Raw genomic sequence first — 18068 nt, 5'->3', positions numbered from 1 at the left:
CGCGACACCAAGTCAGCTTTTTGACTGCTTCGGGTACACCCGGAGGATTTTCAACTATTGAGGATTCAGTTCGAGGGGTCCATCTTCGTGGACAAAGCTTTACCCATGGGGTGTTTCATCTCTTGCGCTTTGTTTGAACGGTTCAGCTCCTTTTGCAGTGGCTTTTTTCGTGGCACACGGGCAAAGAGACAGTGACGCACTACCTGGATGACTTTTTCCTGGTGGGACTGCCTGGTTCGGTGGACTGGCAGCAGCAGCTGGACAGTTTTAGAGAGCTCATGGGCTACCTGGGTGTGCCCCTGGCACCAGAGAGGTCACAAGGTCCAAGCACGGGCTGTCATTTCTGGGTATAGAACTAGACTCTGTAGCCATGGAGACCCGTTTTCTGGGAGATAAGAAGGTGCACATGCTGCTGTTGATTGACACCATGTTGGCCAAGCATTAGGTAACGGTACGGAAAGTGCAGGTTCTCTTAGGGCACTTGAACTTTGCGGGCCGGGTGGTGCGAGCGGGGCAAACCTTTTGCAAACGTCTGGGCGTGTCCCTGTTCGCTTTGACACTACCACACCATCATCTGCGCCTGTCGGCGGGTACGAAGGAAGACCTGCGCATGTGGCGTGCGTTCTTGGAGTGATTTAATGGTATTCCCATGGTTCCCCCGGAGGAGTGGGAATGGGACGCGACCATCTCCTTGGACGAGGCGGGGGTGGGTGGTTTTGGACTGTATTGGCAGGGGAAGTGGTGCGCTGAGGTTTGGCCCCCACAGTGGCAGAACGGGGGAAGGAGCATTGTATTTTTGGAACGGTTTCCCCAGCTGGTGGCGGTGACGGTGTGGGCAGGGGAGCTGGCACACAAAAAGGTGATTTTTAAGGTGGATAACATGTCGGTGGTACATGTCGTGAATAAGCCGTCAGCCAGGGACCCACAGGTGCGCAAATTGTTTAGGGTATTTGTGCTGCAATGTTGGGAACATGACATTTTGTTTCAAGCCCGGCATGTGCCGGGGGTGGACAATGACATTGCGGATGCTTTGTCTCGTTCACAGTGGCAGAGGTTCCATGGGCTAGCCATGGAGGCGGACGAATGCAAGATGCCGGTGCCGACAGGAATGTGATCAGTAGGAGAGAAAGAGTTGCTCAACTGGTAAGAGGGTCAGTGGCCGTTTCAACCTGGAGGGCGTATGAGTAGGCTTGGCGGGACTTTTTGGACAGTGGGGCGACGCGGCTAGACAGTCATGGGTTGAGGGGCTGAGCAGGTGGTGCACTTCATTTTGGCAATAATGGACAAAGGAATGTCCAAGTTGACGATCGCGGGCAAGCAGTCGGCCATAGCATTCATGGGAAAATTGTGGTGAGGCTATTCACCGTCGGTGGGTGAACTGGGTGCACGTTTATTGGAAGGATGGGCGCGGGAACGAGGTGCCAATGCCTCACTGCGCCGCCCATTACGGCGGGGATTCTTGTCGGCTTGATAAGCTCATGCCGGAGATTTGCCACAACAGAGAGGAAGCTATTCTGTTTTCCACGCTAATGTCGCGGATGTATTTCGGGGTTTTTCGGGTGTCAGAGCCCCTGGGGACAAGAGGGAAACAGGGGGTACGGTGGGGGGAGGTGGAGTTGCGGACCATGGAGGTGGCGGTTTATTTGCGGCACTCAAAGACTAATCAACGGGGAGTGGGGAAATGGGTTGTCATGGGATGCGTGGCGGATCGGGCGGTGTGCCCCGCGTTGTGGGGTGAGATGCCGGCGTCCCGGGCGAGTGATGAGGCGGGTGAGGTTTTTCGATGGGCCGAGGGTAGCCAGGTGTCAGCGGCACGACTACTTTGGGTTCTGCGGCACGCCCTTCACGCTATGGGTGAGAACACCAGACTGTTTGGGATGCACTCCTTTCGTATAGGCGCAACAACAGACGCGGCAAAGAAGGGGTGGGGGAGGGAGGATTTGATGGGACTGGGGTGCTGGAAATCGGACTGTTATAAGACATACATCAGGATGCGGGGTTTCAGGGAGGAGAAGGCTTGATTTGTTGTCACTTGTCTCACATATGTGTCTTTTCAGGTGTGGAGGCGGGACCGACCATAGCAGCATTGTCCATCCTCATCTTAGGACACTCTTTCATGAAACAAGCGGAGCGATATGAATGGGACAAGACCAGGAATTTGAATCCAGCATTAGATCCTAGGCTTTTCGTTGTCACTGGCAAGGGAAGAGGGGCATGAGGTGGCATGAGTTAATTCCAGAGCTGAGTAAGATAGTTAAGGGGGGAGTTTGCCCGGATGTTCTGGTTATTCATTTAGGGGAAAAGTCTTAGCGTTGCTGAAACAAATGAAGCAGGATTTGCTGGCGATTCAGCGGCAATAGTCTGGTTGCCATGTGATATGGTCTGAGTTTATACCGAAGAGATATTGGAGAGGAGCTGAACGGTCGGTGGCCATAGAAAGGGCGCGAAGGAAGATTTATAGGGTCATGAGAGTTTTTTGCGACAAAGAAGGGTTTGGAAGGAGGGAACGTCCGGAGCTGCGCTATGCGGCAGTGTATTTCTTCAGGGAAGATGGGTTGCATCTGTCCCGCTATGGCATGGAATTGTATATAGTGCAGTTGAAGAAGGCTTTGGACAGAGCGATAGGGGTGTGCAGATACCCAAAGCGTCAGGAGTCCTAGTGGGGTCGACTTTCCGGGTGGCTTTTTTTTTTACAGTTATGAAAGAACATAAGAAGTTTACCTAGTTAGGTAGTTGTAGAAAGGTTAGGAAATTGCAAGTTGTGTTTATAATTCTTCCAGGGGGGAACACGTTTAGGGGAGGGGGTGGGGGATAAAGTAGGAAGACAATATTTAGTTAGGTTTAGGTTTGACGGCACAGGCCAAGGGAACTTGTATTTAAGGTGCACCTGTTTCCAATAAAGCTGCATTTTTCACACCATCAAGCAGTCTGTGGTCTGTGCTGCCCCCCTTTTTGGCCCAATAGGGCATGGGGGTGGTGGCCGACCAGCGAGAAGCCTGTCCCCCCGGGGTTTTTGGGCTTGGGCGTTTTATAACCGGCCATCTTGTGTCACTAGCCACCATTTTGGTGTTTGTGACACAACAGCCGGTCAGGGAGGATACTGGGCAGTTTAGCTTTGACCCGCCCTCCCTCCCTAGGGAACGAGCTTCCAGCTGGTTTTTGCGGGGTTTGTTGTTGGATAGCTCATTACTTTTTCAGCTAGGTAGTTTTCTTGGGAGCAGGTGCATCGGGGGGAATTTTGTATTGGTGTTGTCGCTGGAACAGGTGCTGGTGTGGTGCGCTATGTTTCTTTGGGGCGTTTTTCCTAGGTCAGTTGTGGTATAATAACGTATAGTTACAGTTATGAAAGAACATAAGAAGTTTACCTAGTTAGGTAGTTGTAGAAAGGTTAATAAATTGCAAGTTGTGTTTATAATTGTTGCAGGCAGGGGGGAACATGTTTAGGGGAGGGGGTGGGGGGTAAAGTAGGAAGTGAGGTTTAGTTTTGTACGGCACAAGCCAAGGGAACTTGTATGTAAGGAGCACCTGTTTCCAATAAAGCGGCCTTTTTCACACCAACAAGCTAGTCTGTGGTCTGTGCTGCCCCCTTATTGGCCCAAAATAGCGATTTCAAGACAAACTTAAGACAGACTTAAGACAGACTTAAGACAGACTTAAGACAAACTTAAGACAGACTTAAGACAGACTTAAGACAAAATCCTAACTTAAGTCTGTCTTAAGTCTGTCTTAAGTCTTTCTTAAGTTTGTCTTAAGACAAACTTAAGACAAAATCCTAACTTCTGTGAATACCAAAAGTAGTAAGTGCATTCTGTGAATACCAAAATAGTAGTAAGTTTAGGATTGAGTCTTAAGTTCATTCTGTGAATGCCAAAAGTAGTAAGTGCATTCTGTGAATACCAAAATAGTGTTAAGTTTAGGATTTAGTCTTAAATTCATTCTGTGAATCGGGCCCTCAGTAGATAATAGTAGCATGCTTTGTCTCTCTCAAGAATCCATTCTGACTTGAAAACTTACCTTGCACTTTTCCTTGGTGTTCATGCATGGTATGTCAAGATAGACCTTGCAGATAACATAGCCCTTCAAATATTGCGGAACAAGCTTTGCTTCTGTGCTCTGGGCAAATGCCCAAGTTAAGGATGCAAAGGCTGCAGAGAAAATACAAATCAGTTCTGTCCAAAAGCCCACTTATGCTTTCTCTATATACACCCTTAACCCTACCAACTTTCCCCTTCCCCAGAATACATGCTTGAGGTTCATAAAAATCAAGGGGAGGGAGGGAAGTTTTTTAATGACTTTTGACACATTCTAATACATCAGCTGTTGCTCAAAATAATACAGAGCATATCAATTTTACATACAATGTACAGAATCTGTCCATTTTATGAAGAAAGCAAAATCATTTCTTAGAGATGAATTCAACACCCAGAAGATTTTGGAAAAATTCTCAGACAAACTCTGCGGCTGTTGATCAAAATGATACATACAATTATATAAAATTATCCCTGGCTTTTTCTGAAAAATTGCATGTATTCTTGTAGTGGGTGCTTGCTCCATCCAGTTTCAGAGAAGCTTCCTAATACTAGTTTATACTTACCACGGCAGAAATACCAACAGTGAGTGAAAGTTCTTGCTTTCTTCATGATGGGTAGAAAGCGTTCAAGGATTAAACCCTCAGAATACTTCATTGTGGACACTGTGAGGTGACAACAAAAAACACAGCTCAGACTGGTTGCATAGTGGAGGCAAAAGCCTGTGGTGCCCGGGTGTACACAGGTGCCACAGCAGAGATGGGAGTCCTGTAGTGCCCTTCAAACTGAAACATACAACAGATAGACCTTAGGACTGGGATGTACTTTGAACTGAATGGTTTGCGTTGCTCCCTGGGCGGGAGGAAGTCTCCAATTGCACTCCTTTATATTTCAATAAAGTATTCACTCTTTTAAATTATTTTCCAAATCAATTTTATTCATTGTTGCTTTTTATTCCATTGTGTCATATTACTTTCTTCAGTAATACAAAGATGTGTTCTTTTTACACATTAATGCCTTTTCATGCCCAAAGGAGTGCAATTGGAGACGCCCTCCCGCCCAGGGAGCAACACAAAACGTTCATTGAATCATCCTCCTACTCAGGAGGATTTACCAATTTGCACCAATGACAATAACACCAATTGAAATAACAGAAGTACATGGGAGTGCTATGGTCCTTCCCCGTTTGGATCCAATATATGTACTTTGAACTGACATGGGTGGGACAATATAAAGGGAGAGTCTTGGGGTGTACATTGAAGTGAGATGGATGGCCCAACAGAGAAACGGTGCAGCCTTTGGGCTTCCTTCGATCTGACACAGGCGGCACACAAGATTTAGAAGAGTATTTGTTTAGGTCCTTTCTGGAGACTGGCTGTGTTTCCTTGTAGGAGATTCTGGGAAATAGACAGCCAATTCCCTGAGAGTCAAAGTCTAAAAGGAGGTTCTTTTTATTCTGTGATCTCACAGTAGTATCTGGCTACTGGTATTTCAAGTACAAGAGGCCATACTTGTTAGAAGGGTTGCTCATGAATTCCCTAGGCCCTGAACCTGGGAGCATCAATTCCCCCAACATTAGAGGTCAGAAAGTAAAACTGAAGTGGAAGGGGGAGGGGGTAACGAGTAACAATTATATCACAGAGAGAGTACCAAATATGCGGAGTAAAATTCTGCCAGAAATTGTATGGATCAGTAACTTAATCTAAAATGTTCAAGTGAGACAAGCAAAGAAAAGTACTAAGTGGAAAAGCTGAAGCTGAGAACCAGATTGGATTATACGTTTCCGAGAAGCAGGCAGGAAGCAGGCTGACGGCCCAACAGTCTTTATCTGCTGTTAAACCCTATGGTTCTAAGTTTAACTGCCAGAACTACTGATGTTGAAATTTCACAGTGCTGTACTCTCCTAACCAGAGACCCATGTCTGTAGCTATCACTACCCCATTGTGCTTTGAATATCGTCTATCTTGGATTGTGTGATCATTGTACCAATAGTGTCCAACAGAACTTAATCCATTTCCCACTTCACTTAGCATGGTCTTCCCGGATGTAAGGATCTCTCAAATGCCAGGCAACTTACCGTGACCTTGAATGACTCGTTGGAGGCACAACGCAACATATGGATGTGGGATGGCCTCAATCTCAAAAAGACCCAGGATGTCCCTAAGTACAACGTTGGGAAGCCAGCGAGCAAGTTCCACCATCACTCTGCAGCCAACTTTCTCCACGTCTGTGAACTCAGACAGCTGTTCAAGATTATGGGAGATTAGTTAGCAATGAAGACCGACTACTTTAAAAAAACAATCCCTAGTATCAAACCGGCAGACCATAATCTTTAATTCTGTAGAATGTAATATCTAAACGTGATGCTGGGAACATAGCTGTTGTCAAATACTAAGGGGGAGATTTTCAAACCTTTTGCGCTGGTTTAGCGCCACAAAAGAGGTGCTAACCAGCGTGAATACTATTTTTTGCTATTTTCTTTCCAACGCAAAACATGATTTGTGCTGGAAAGCACCCTATAAGTTGCGATACTTTGCACTGAGGGGGCATTACATGAGTGGTACATAGGCGTTCCCATGCAACCACCCAAGCCTTTTGATGCAAAACCATATTTACAAAGATTTGTAAACATGGTTTTGCACCAAAAGTTAACACCCCTTCAAAGAGGCGCTAACAGGAGAAATGCTTTAATTTCTATGTGCTTTTCCAACTTTCCATGCATGCTGCACATATGCAAAGTGGGAAAAGCTTTGCATCATGCCTAGCATAGTATTTTGTACAGGAAGGGTACCCCTTCTGTACAAAACCTATCCTACACTCATGCACGCACCCTAGCGATGCAGCGCTAAGGTGTGTTCATGGTGCACAGCTGCTGAAATTAGTGCCGGCACAAGAGAAAGGGGGGGAGAGAGTCCTCTCCTGCTCCCGCTCAGTCACGCAACGTAGAACAGCCTCGCTGGGGGCTGCGCTGCGTGACTTTTTAAAAAGATCCCCCTAACTGCGGTGCCAAAAATCCCTGATTATGATGTCTATGACTGCAGTTGGGAGACCGTGAGCAGAAGATCCATCATCAGTAAACCTTGAATACAGTGTCAGAAGGTAGAAGGCCTGAGTAGCCCAAGGAACAATGCATGTATGTGTGTGCTGCATGGAGTAACTGCACTGCAATACTGAAATGAGTGCAGTGTGTCTTTGAAGATAGATGGTTTATGCAGACCAAAGCACATACCATTTATGTGTATGTTGCATGGAGTAACGCATTGCAGCGATGAGCACTTAGGATATTATTTAATAAGATGTTTGACAGGTGCACTCAAAGCATACCACAAAATTACTCAGATCAAGTGGTCACACATCCCTTAGTAAATGCTATGTGCCTGAGGCCTGAGGAAGGAACATCATAAGATCTAGGAATATTATATAATCTACCTGAGAATCAAGACATTTGCCTATTTTACTAATTCAGTGGGCTTATTCTTTATGAGGGAAAGAATCCTGTAAACAAGATTGAGATGGGCAGGATTGCTACTCCTCACTGCACTCCTCCTCACTCCTCATCTCTCCTTGCCTCACCTCGAAAAGGGGATGCTAGTCAAACAAGTGATCAATGAGCCCACTGTAGCGTCTGGGGTGTGGAGGGGGGATAATTTTGGGGGAAGGTATCTTGTCACCTGAAGGATGGCAGATATGACTTGAGCAGTTGTTACTGGGTTTTTTGTTTGTCTCTTTGTAAGAGTAGTGAGTTCACTTATCCTAGACAGTGAAGCTTATTATCTATAATTTCCTTGACGAGGGGAACCTCAAATGGGGCTGACACAGGTCTATATGTAGGTGAGCCTGCAAAACATCTACCTGACCATTTCTATGCATTGCAAACTTGTTGCACAAATTGACAGCCAAAACATTCACAAGTATATAAAGGTATAACTATTGAGTATTTCAGCTTTGTTAAACTCCACATACACGTACCTATGACATTTGTATCTTTACCGTACATGAATGTTGAATTAATAGTAAATCAGCACTTACCAATTTATACTTCCACAATATTTTCTTTTTTTATATTTTTGTTATGATTTTCTTGTAGCAAATATTTCTGTAGTTAATATTGTGACATACAATCTTTTATGCTGCTAGCCTACTTTAGATATATTTTATACCCTATCAATGCATTAATAAATGCTCTGACCACTGTAACATGGATGTATGAATAATCAGCAGTAAATTTTGACCTTAATTGAAACTGGAATGGCATGGTTAGCAAAAAAACGATAGATTTAGGCCTAGATCTCTGTACTGGGGTGAATGTATGAAATTGTTCTGCATTCTGTCCATCACCTGTTGTTTTTGCATTTGTCACCCCGAGTGGGACGGGTATGCTCAGACGTGAGTCCCGTGCTCGCCATGCCACTGGAATCAAGCTAGCCAGGCTGATGAGGGCTGAACGCCCGAAACCGGTCCTTGGATGCTTGTTTCCAGTCCAGGGAGGACCTGGCTTGGCAGTTCGAGCTGGCCTTTTCCCATGGGGCACAGGGTCAAGACTGATTTGCATATGGCTGGGTTCAAACTGGAATGGCATGGTGAGCAAAAAAACGATGGATTTAGGCCTAGATCTCTGTACTGGGTGAATGTATGACATTGTTCTGCCTTCTGTCCATCACCTGTTGTTTTTGCATTTGTCACCCCGAGTGAGACGGGTATGCTCAGACGTGAGTCCCGTGCTCTCCACGCCACTGGAATCAAGCTATCCAGGCTGATGAGGGCTGAAAGCCCGAAACCAGTCATTGGATGCTTGTTTCCAGTCCAGGGAGAACCTGGCTTGGCAGTTCGGGCTGGACTGTTCCCATGGGGCACAGGGTCAAGACTGGTTTGCATATGGCTGGGTTCAAACTGGAATGGCATGGTGAGCACAAAAACGATGGATTTAGGCCTAGATCTCTGTACTGGGGCGAATGCATGACATTGTTCTGTGTTCTGTCCATCACCTGTTGTTTTTGCACTAATGAGAACTGCCGCACATCCATCGTCTAGGTATTCCTAATCATGTCTAACTCATGGTGCTCCTGTGGTGAGCTAATCGCCCCGTATCTCTGAAAAGAATGTGTAAAGTCAGAAAGTTCCTGAATTTAGATAATCTGGTAAAGACTATCACAATATTTCCAAATTTGTTATTTAGAAGCATCTACTTCTCTAACTCCACAAAAATAATGACATTAAACGGTGGAGAACTAGTCCTGCCAACTTATATGATAAACATGTGTTATCAGTGTAGGGGTCAAACCATATTCTGAAACATCTGAAAATAGCACTTATCTCTTGCCCCTTGTGCTTCTAAGGGAATTAGAGCCCAGATCCCCACAGAGATGACAGTTCGACCCTCAACACCTCCATACTCTCGCCACTGAAACGTAGGCCCTCAAGAGACATGTCAAAATGCCTAACTCGGCATGGAAAGTCAACTCGAATTAATATCTTCATTGAACTATATATCCACAATCGCCATAACCGATCGTTTAACTCACTTGGAGAGTCAACTTGCTACTGTATCAAAGGGTATCAACAACATCAGTAAGATTCTTAAAACCCACCCTGCATATGATTGACATTCAAACCGACCCTTCTCCAACATCACCAGGCAACCCTTATGTTTATCTCAGACCCGGATGAACAGCTGGCACACAATTCCCCTCGATAACCAATTTCACAGGCTGAAATATCAATCCCCATGATGTTCCCAAGGGAGACGATGGATCTAGCGAAAACATACAACCCTACAACATCCCTGGACACCCCCACCTTCAAGATACAGGTGATTTCTGGAGTAGAATGAGACCTTAACCCTCCTTAGTTTGCCAGGCCACCAGCACAGTACATCAAAATATCTACGGCACCCCTCTCCTAGAAGCCCAGAAGCAACAGCAATTCAAATTGCATGCTCATAAACTGTAGACTGGCCATCAAGCATGCAACAGAGCTGGCAGAAACCATCCTGAACAATGACATTGACATCACATTCATCCCAGAAACTTGGTTAAATGAATCTTCCTATATTATCCTTCCTATCCTTGTTATTATTATGCAATTTGTAATGCATGCAGCTACCCCAGAGTGTTTACAGGCAAAGGATAATGCACAGGTCTGATGCGATAAGCTAAAATAACCAGGTTTTTAGACCCTTATGAAAGCTCAGGAGAGGATTGCAATTCCTTAAAATGGAGGGGAGAGAGCTCCACAGTTTAGGGCAGGAGTCTTCAAACTGTGGGTCGCGACCCCCAGGGGGGTCGTGGAGTAATGTGAAGGGGGTCGCGCATTCCCAGTCACACTTCTGCCCAGGCCTACGGGGCTTCAGCCCCCCTCCTCCCGTTTCTTGTGTCTCAGCCCTGGCTGCTGCAGTGCAGCTCGAGCTGCTGGGGGCTCGGCTGGACAGTGTCTGGAGTCTTATCTCCGGCACGCCCGAGTTGTTCACAGGTCTTTAAAGACCATTTGCATATTTACATGCCTTTGTAAAATGGTTACCGAGGCTTAGCTTTTTTTTCTGGTTCCAGTACCCCCTGGGCCCTATGCCTATTTCTTACATTTATATTTTTTCATTTACTGCTTTAGTGAGAGAATGCATTTAATGAAAAGGAATATAAAGTAGGGTTGCCAAAAGAAAAATGCCTGCCGTGTATTGTTTAAAGAGCCTGCAGAGACCTCCTCTTGACACTAAATAAAGTTATAAATAAAAAAGTATTTATTCATTCGTTATGTGACTTTTATGTCTTTTTTCTCTTTAATTATCAGTCATGGATTATTGAGGCAGCCCTAGAACACAATTAAAAGTGCTTTCTATTCATATGGACGGATACGTGCTAAAAATACAGCTTTAGGTGACTGCTTATTTTTGTACCGTCTGGGCCATCAAAATAATGAGTTGGTAATCCTAATCATAAGACTGGAAGTTTGTTGCAGGATCAGCACATTATTTATTTCCTCCACCCTCGATCCCTGATTAATGCCATAATAGCAATAGTTTAACTTATATCTGAAACCCTATGCTTCAAGTGTCTGGGAGTGCACCCTGCATTCAGACAACTCACTCCTCATTCTCACCCTTCACTTTCACGATCATCCTGCACTCACAGCAATCACAATGCACTCACACTGATCATCATGCACTCACACCATTCACCCGCTCACCCTGCACTCACAGTGATCACTCTGCACTAACAATGCACTTGCGTTGTTCACCCTGTACCTCACCCTGCAGGCACACGAGCATACTACTCACGCTGCACTCATGTGACAATTCACTCACCTGTCCCCCCTCACTGCTCAATCTGTAGCTCACTCAAACAAGGCCATCACTAACCATGCATTAATTCGTCCCACTCTGTACTTACATCCGCACCCAAATTGATATGGTCACCTCACTCACCCTGCAATCACTCCTTTTACCCTACTTTCACACTGTTGCATCGCTCACCGTGCACTCACATGGAGTGTGAGTAAACTATGAGTAGCGCTATAAAAAAATTAAATGTTGGTCAGAAAGGTGCTATAGAGAGATGAGGTTTATTGTTGGTGAGTGGTAGTGAGGTAATTCATGGAGGAGGAAACGGGGGAGCACCAAAAAAGACTGTTGCACCGTGTGTGACCAGTGCTAGGGCCAGCCCTGGCTTGGAGTTTTAATGCCCCCCCTGCAGTTCGGGTGTAGTGGATCCCTTGCTTCTGCCTATTATTATTTACATTTGTTATGCGCTACTGTTACCAAAAGGTTCCCTGAGGCTAATAACCATCTGCTGCAGAAGGCAAACGATAAACACACAGAAGGGGGAGGAGAGCCAGCCAATTCGGGTAACCTACAGAGCATAGCGCCAGGTTTTTATATCTTCCTAAAGGATAAAAGATTCTTGGTGGAGCGAAGCAAAGGAGGGTGCAAGTTCCATAACTGCGTGGCCTGCCCCAAAACAGTGAGATAGACAATTCATGCCTTTCTGAATTAGGGAACAATAAGCAGAGTGGCACAGGCCGAGAGGAGCATACGGGTCCCGTATACGGGTCCGACATGTATGCTCAGTGAGGAGAGATGAGAGGACAGCAAGGGAGTGAGAGAATTTGATTGAAGAGGTCAGGAATGAGGTGAAATGTGAAGTGCCGAAGGGAAGTGTGGACATGCAATAAATGAGTGTGAGCAAAAGGTGCGGGCTACTGTTAGACTGTGAGATAAGATAGCTGAGAGATGATCTGTAACCTAAAAAGATAATTTGATGCGACATGGGTGAGGGACAGCAGTGATAGGGGAAGAGAGGGAGTACTGGGGTGAGTGCTGAGCAGTGATTAGTTTGTAATACAACATATGCCATGGCACTCACCAGTAGGCCACTGCAACTTTAAACACCCACCCAGTGCCTTGCCTGCACAGTCAATGACAATACCTATGCAACTACTAGCCATAACACTTGTACAAGTGTGACTATTCAGACTATTTCAAGCCCCCAAAGCTATAAGCATGAGTGTCAGGAGTTTATAATTTTTAGTGTATATTGAATTAATAAACAGCTGTTCTGCTCATCTCTAAATTACACAGACAGAGCCACCATGTGGAAGATTTTCATAGTGCCAGTGTCCATAATTAGGTGGCAGTGATGAGCACTGGAAACCACCTGCTCAAATTAGGCACTGGTGCTGAGGTAACGGGGGAGAGGGACGTTGGTTCAAAAAGGTATGGAAGAACAAAGGGGAGACGTGAAAGAGGAATGGGGGACTGGAGAGGTGTAAGATACAAGTAGACAAACATTTGAATGGAGAGACTTCAGGTGAATGAGAAGTGCTGAGGTGCACGGGAGGTGACGGGGCCAGAGAGGCCATGAGATAAATGCGAAAGGCTGTTAGAGATGAGGGCAGTGAAAAATCAGAATGGCAAGAGGTGACAAAGGGTGAAGTGAGAGGTTGAATGGGGAGAGTTCAGAAGTTATAAAAAGGCGTGATAGAAAATGGCCTGCAAAGTTAGAACGGGATCTGGGGTTGGGAGAGGAGAGAAGAGAGGGATGGAGGGGAGGGGTTGGGAGGAACGGGGCATGGGTAAACTGCTTAACTCTGCACAAGACCGCCAAGGTTTGAAGGGACCCTTGCTGCTCCCGGCCAGGGCCAGGTGAGCTTCTAATGTGGTAGCACGTATTCCTTGCGGAGTGGGAGGCCCTTCACAAAGGTTGACTAGACATCTTTCTGATGTTAATTGCTGTATTTTGGTTATAAACTGGTACTGATGGGGTAAAATCTTTCCTCAGTGTTACTGTGTTTAAAAAATTTCAAAATAATAAAGCAATGCTATCCCAAAATACGCGGCATCATAAAACATTATTTACATTTTCTTTCCACACAATTTAGAAAAGCCTGTTGCATAATTTGGTCCTCACCTGCCTCATAATTCCAGTAGCCCTGCCTACAGGTTTAGAAATTTTTGTCAGGAGGGGTCCTTATGCCTGAAAATTATGACAGGGGGGTCTCGGCATCCAAAAATTTGAAGACCTCTTTAGGGCCTAGATATGCAAAGGAGCGGACTTTCATGTGGATTAGATTAAACCTCGGTACAGAGAACAGTGTTTGGTGGAAGATCTTAAGGAGCGAGACAGCTGGTAGGGAGCCACCAGTTTCTGAATTTATTGAGGTCCTAAGCCATATTCAGGGCCGACTGGCCGTAGTGGGCATTTTCCCAGTGAGCTGATGGGTTTTGGGCTGGTTTTGGACCGGTGAGGGTCGTTTTTGTTACTGGGAGCCAGTTTTGCAGCAGTGTTGCAAAATCATCCCGCTGTAACAAAAGCACAGCAGCAGTGTTTCCCACCAGCACCCACTCCCCACCCTAGGCTGGTCCGACATAATTGCCAGAGCTGGTTTGCGTTCCCGGTCCAGGCCTGGCCATGTTTTGCTTCAAACATGAAGCACAATGCTTTAAACTCAATGCGCTTGATGATCCTCAACCAATACAATTCCCGAAGCAGATGGGAGACTGAGGAAGATTTTGGTAAGTGGAAGAGCAGCCTATCTGCAGCATTTTGCACCACCTGAAGGTCGCTGAAACAGGAATCATGTTAGCGCCAAGGTACAACACATTACAATAGTCTGGATACGATTAGGGTCTGGATGACCGTTCTTTGCGCTGCTAAAGGGATCAGCCAAAGAATCTTTTTCAGCCAGCTGAGAACTGCAAAGCTCGTAGCAGTGACTCTAGTCCTGATTTCATGGGGAGTTTAATATCCTTGAGAATGTATAATCAAAAGGAGGGGGGAGTCAGAGTATGAATCCTTTCAGTCTCCGTTGTGAAATCTCATAATCAGGAAGGGGAAAGGATCACTAGTCCCGCTTAAACCAAGGTTTTGCAGGTCGGTAGTTGGTATCTCCCAAAAATGACCCTCATACACGTGTATGTTGGAAGTATCTCTTAGCGGTATATAATGTGTCCCCGCTTTTGTTTACACGTGCGTGCGTAATCATTGGGTCGTTTATTGTGTGTGCACCCTCCACCAGGAGGTTTTACCTTCGGTTTAAGGCAGTAGTGATCATAGAACAGTGGTGAGATGGGTGGTGATTCTAAAAAAGTCCGGACAGCCAGAGAGGGGATTTTAATGATTCTGGATTCGGACAATAGTTAAAATTATACGTGCAGCTTTAGAATGAGTTAGGAATTCGAGTGCACTTCATTTGAGAATTAAAAAAAGGTCAACATGTTTCAGCCTTGAGTTGCCAAAAGGTCAGTAGGCTTTCGTCAGGACCAATAGGGGTGAAAAAGTGAAAGAAAGTGTGAAGAATAAAAGTGTATTAACCTGATTCTTCAGGAGGTGAAGGCATCATTGTACCTGTAGAATAAATATAGACAAACATACACACAACATACAAGGAGATGGGGTATGGAAAACATATAGTTATCTACAATAGTACTCTTATGAAATCAAATGATTTCGAAAAGGAACTAAAAAATGGCAATGCTTTTCAATGAACCACACTCATTTCTGGCGTCAACTCTCCCATTGTCATGCTTCGGCGGGTGGAGGTGATTCAAGCTATACTGTAGTGATGTGCCCATAGTTCTAAAGTTCGCTGTGACTTACTTAATTTGATGCGTGGTCTAGGGTGGGATAACTTGGTGGTATTTGGTAAAACGCCTCGTGGATTGCCTTTATAACGCTGCATACATACAGTGCTCAGATGTTAATTCACTGTCCGTGCGTGTTGTTATAACGTTTATCATTATACAATTGTGCTCCTCATTGTGCAATGGCATTTCTATTCTTAGATATTATTCTGTGGTATTGCTATGCGGGGTCTATATTTGGCTAGGTATTTAAAAAATAAGACACGTGACTGGATTCTCACTGTACTCGTAATGAGTACGCTTTTTGGATGTCAAACTATGTGGTATTCTAGCGTACCTTTGTTATATCGAGGAATTGCTTTGTCTCCTTGTATGTTGTGTGTATGTTTGTCTATATTTATTCTACAGGTACAATGATGCCTTCACCTCCTGAAGAATCAGGTTAATACACTTTTATTCTTCACACTTTCTTTCACGTTTTCACCCCTATTGGTCCTGACGAAAGCCTATTGACCTTTTGGCAACTCAAGGCTGAAACATGTTGACCTTTTTTTAATTCTCAAATGAAGTGCACTCGAATTCCTAACTCATTCTAAAGCTGTACGTATAATTTTAACTATTGTCCGAATCCAGAATCATTAAAATCCCCTCTCTGGCTGTCCGGACTTTTTTAGAATCACCACCCATCTCACCACTGTTCTATGATCACTACTGCCTTAAACCGAAGGTAAAACCTCCTGGTGTAGGGTGCACACACACAAGAAACGACCCAATGATTACGCACGCACGTGTAAACAAAAGCGGGGACACATTATATACCGCTAAGAGATACTTCCAACATACACGTGTATGAGGGTCATTTTTGGGAGATACCAACTACCGACCTGCAAAACCTTGGTTTAAGCGGGACTAGTGATCCTTTCCCCTTCCTGATTATGAGATATCCTTGAGAATGTCCAGATTTTTCACCAGAGGAGACAGGGTGGGCAGGGCCCCAAGGGACTCCCGCCAATGTTTAGAATCCCACTTGTGTGAGAAGCTGGCCTGGTATATGATGTCCACTTATGTAAGTGGGCACCCTGCACCATTCCAGACAACCCTAATGGTGATTTAAGAGGTCTTAGACAACCGTAGAAAGCTCTCTAAGTGGTAGCTGTGGAGAGCAGCCTTCAGGCATAGTCCAGACGGAGTATAAAGCAGCTTGTTTTAACAGAATGCAATCTTTTAGTATCAATTAAGTGAAAAAGATCCACACAAGGTATTTATAAAAATATGTATTTATTATATAATACTCTCTAACCTGTTTACAAATCTCCTACCCGGAGATAAACACAATGCACATAATACTTTGCATAGAACTACTGTAATTAGCACATAATACACAGTGGGCCCTGGGGGGCCTAACCATATACTAAGAAAGTGGTATAAGAACCACGACTCAGGTTAAGATACTGTTGAGAGGACGTAGAAGTGCTGGGGACCCAAGGAACCACCCAAGGTGAGTGACAGGGAACCCCAAGGAGAGCATGTGAAGTGTGGGAACACGACCCCGTGTTTGGTACAAGTCTACGTGTAAGTCTTGGCTGGATTTTTAACCGCATGCGTGCGGCCGCGATTTTCGCACTGTGCGGCGGTTTTTAAAAAAACGCGTTACATGACGAGCTGAGCTCATCATGAGCATGCGAGAGGCGCAACTCATGACGAGCTCAGCTCGTCATGAGCATGGAAGGGGTTAAAGATTAAAGACCCTTCCCAGTGGGCCCTGAAGAAACCCCATAGAAGACAGAAGGTTGGAGAGCCACCGCACCTGTGGATACCCTAGTACCCATGTTACCTACACCAGGGAAGCTGGGTGCATAGCTTTGAATTGGTGTCTTAAACCGAAATTGAACATAATGGAGGACTTCAGGAAAGTGCTGCTGCTGAAGAAGGAGAAAGTGTCCGGTGGAATTCGAAGGTGGATTCTAGATGAGAGGTACCTGCAAGCAGAGGGGACAGAGTCTATGTTACCTAGGAGTGACCAGGAGACTTGGAAGACGAAGGCCCTCCGATGTCGGATATTACAGGGCAGATGACAATGACCTTGACTCTGCAGCTGTGAAGACCAAGCAATGCTGAGGAAGACCAGGAGCCATGCACAAGCTGTCCCTTGTTGGATGTCGAGTGCTGAGCGGTTGGTGTCTGGTGGGAGCACCAACAAGCCTTGAAAAAAGCAACCAATGTAAAAGCCGGAGAATGTGCAATGTTGCAACCAGCAAGGACCAGGGGACTCACCACAAGCAGGGGAGTCAGGGCAGGCCCGGAGCAATCAGAGGAGCCCAAAAGAAGCAAAGGTGACCCTCATATCGACCCACAGGCAGAAGGCACTGGAGTCGTGAGAGGACCACAAGCAGCTCACCAAAAGATGCAGGCCACAATGCACACGATACAGTCTGGCTAAAGATTCTGGTCACTCGAGGTTGGGGCTACTTGGAGCCCGAAGATCTTGTCTGAAGGAAGCCAACAAGCCTTTTCAACTGCAAGTTGATGTGGTGCATAGGGGTTCAGGTATTGCAGCCCCACAGGGATACTGGCCTCAAACTTGGTGAGAGGGCAGGGCAGGCCTCATGAAGTGTGGAGAACCACCACCTGTGTTGCAGAACCTCTTGGAGTCCGGAGGAGCTCAGGATCAGCAGACCGGTCGACTTAGTTGTGGTGCCTGCGAATGCAGGGAAGTGGCTCCTTCACTTCAAGGGAGATTCTTTTAGGTGTCTTTGATGCCCACAAGCCTTGGAAGGTTCCTGTATGGTGCACAGGCACAGATAATCCAGCAGACTGGAAGGTAGACGAAGTCAAGCCTAAAGGAAGTCCAGCTAAGTCCAGAGTGGCCAGTTGGTAGAAGAAGAAGTGGTGTCTAATCTGAATAGATTAGACGGATCCAGGGACCCACCCACAGGTAAGCCCTTAAGTACCCTAAGGAAAGGGTTGCG

At 45.7% G+C, this 18068-nt stretch overlaps 1 protein-coding gene across 1 annotated transcript in view; it reads right to left on the bottom strand.

Annotated features, from left to right (window-relative positions):
• Positions 1–18068, bottom strand: part of LOC144763500 (uncharacterized) — a 236880-nt gene that overhangs the window by 206674 nt on the left and 12138 nt on the right. Inside the window, exons 2-4 of the mRNA XM_078649146.1 lie at positions 6106–6271; positions 4595–4693; positions 4015–4145 (exon numbers count right to left, since the gene is read on the bottom strand). Of these exons, the coding sequence (XP_078505272.1) occupies positions 4015–4145; positions 4595–4693; positions 6106–6229 (354 nt within the window). The 5' untranslated portion in view covers positions 6230–6271. The remainder of the gene's footprint in view (positions 1–4014; positions 4146–4594; positions 4694–6105; positions 6272–18068) is intronic.

The sequence above is a fragment of the Lissotriton helveticus genome, chromosome 6 (genome assembly GCF_964261635.1).
Source record: "Lissotriton helveticus chromosome 6, aLisHel1.1, whole genome shotgun sequence".
NCBI lineage: Eukaryota > Metazoa > Chordata > Amphibia > Caudata > Salamandridae > Lissotriton > Lissotriton helveticus.
This window is presented reverse-complemented; position numbering and strand designations above follow the sequence as displayed.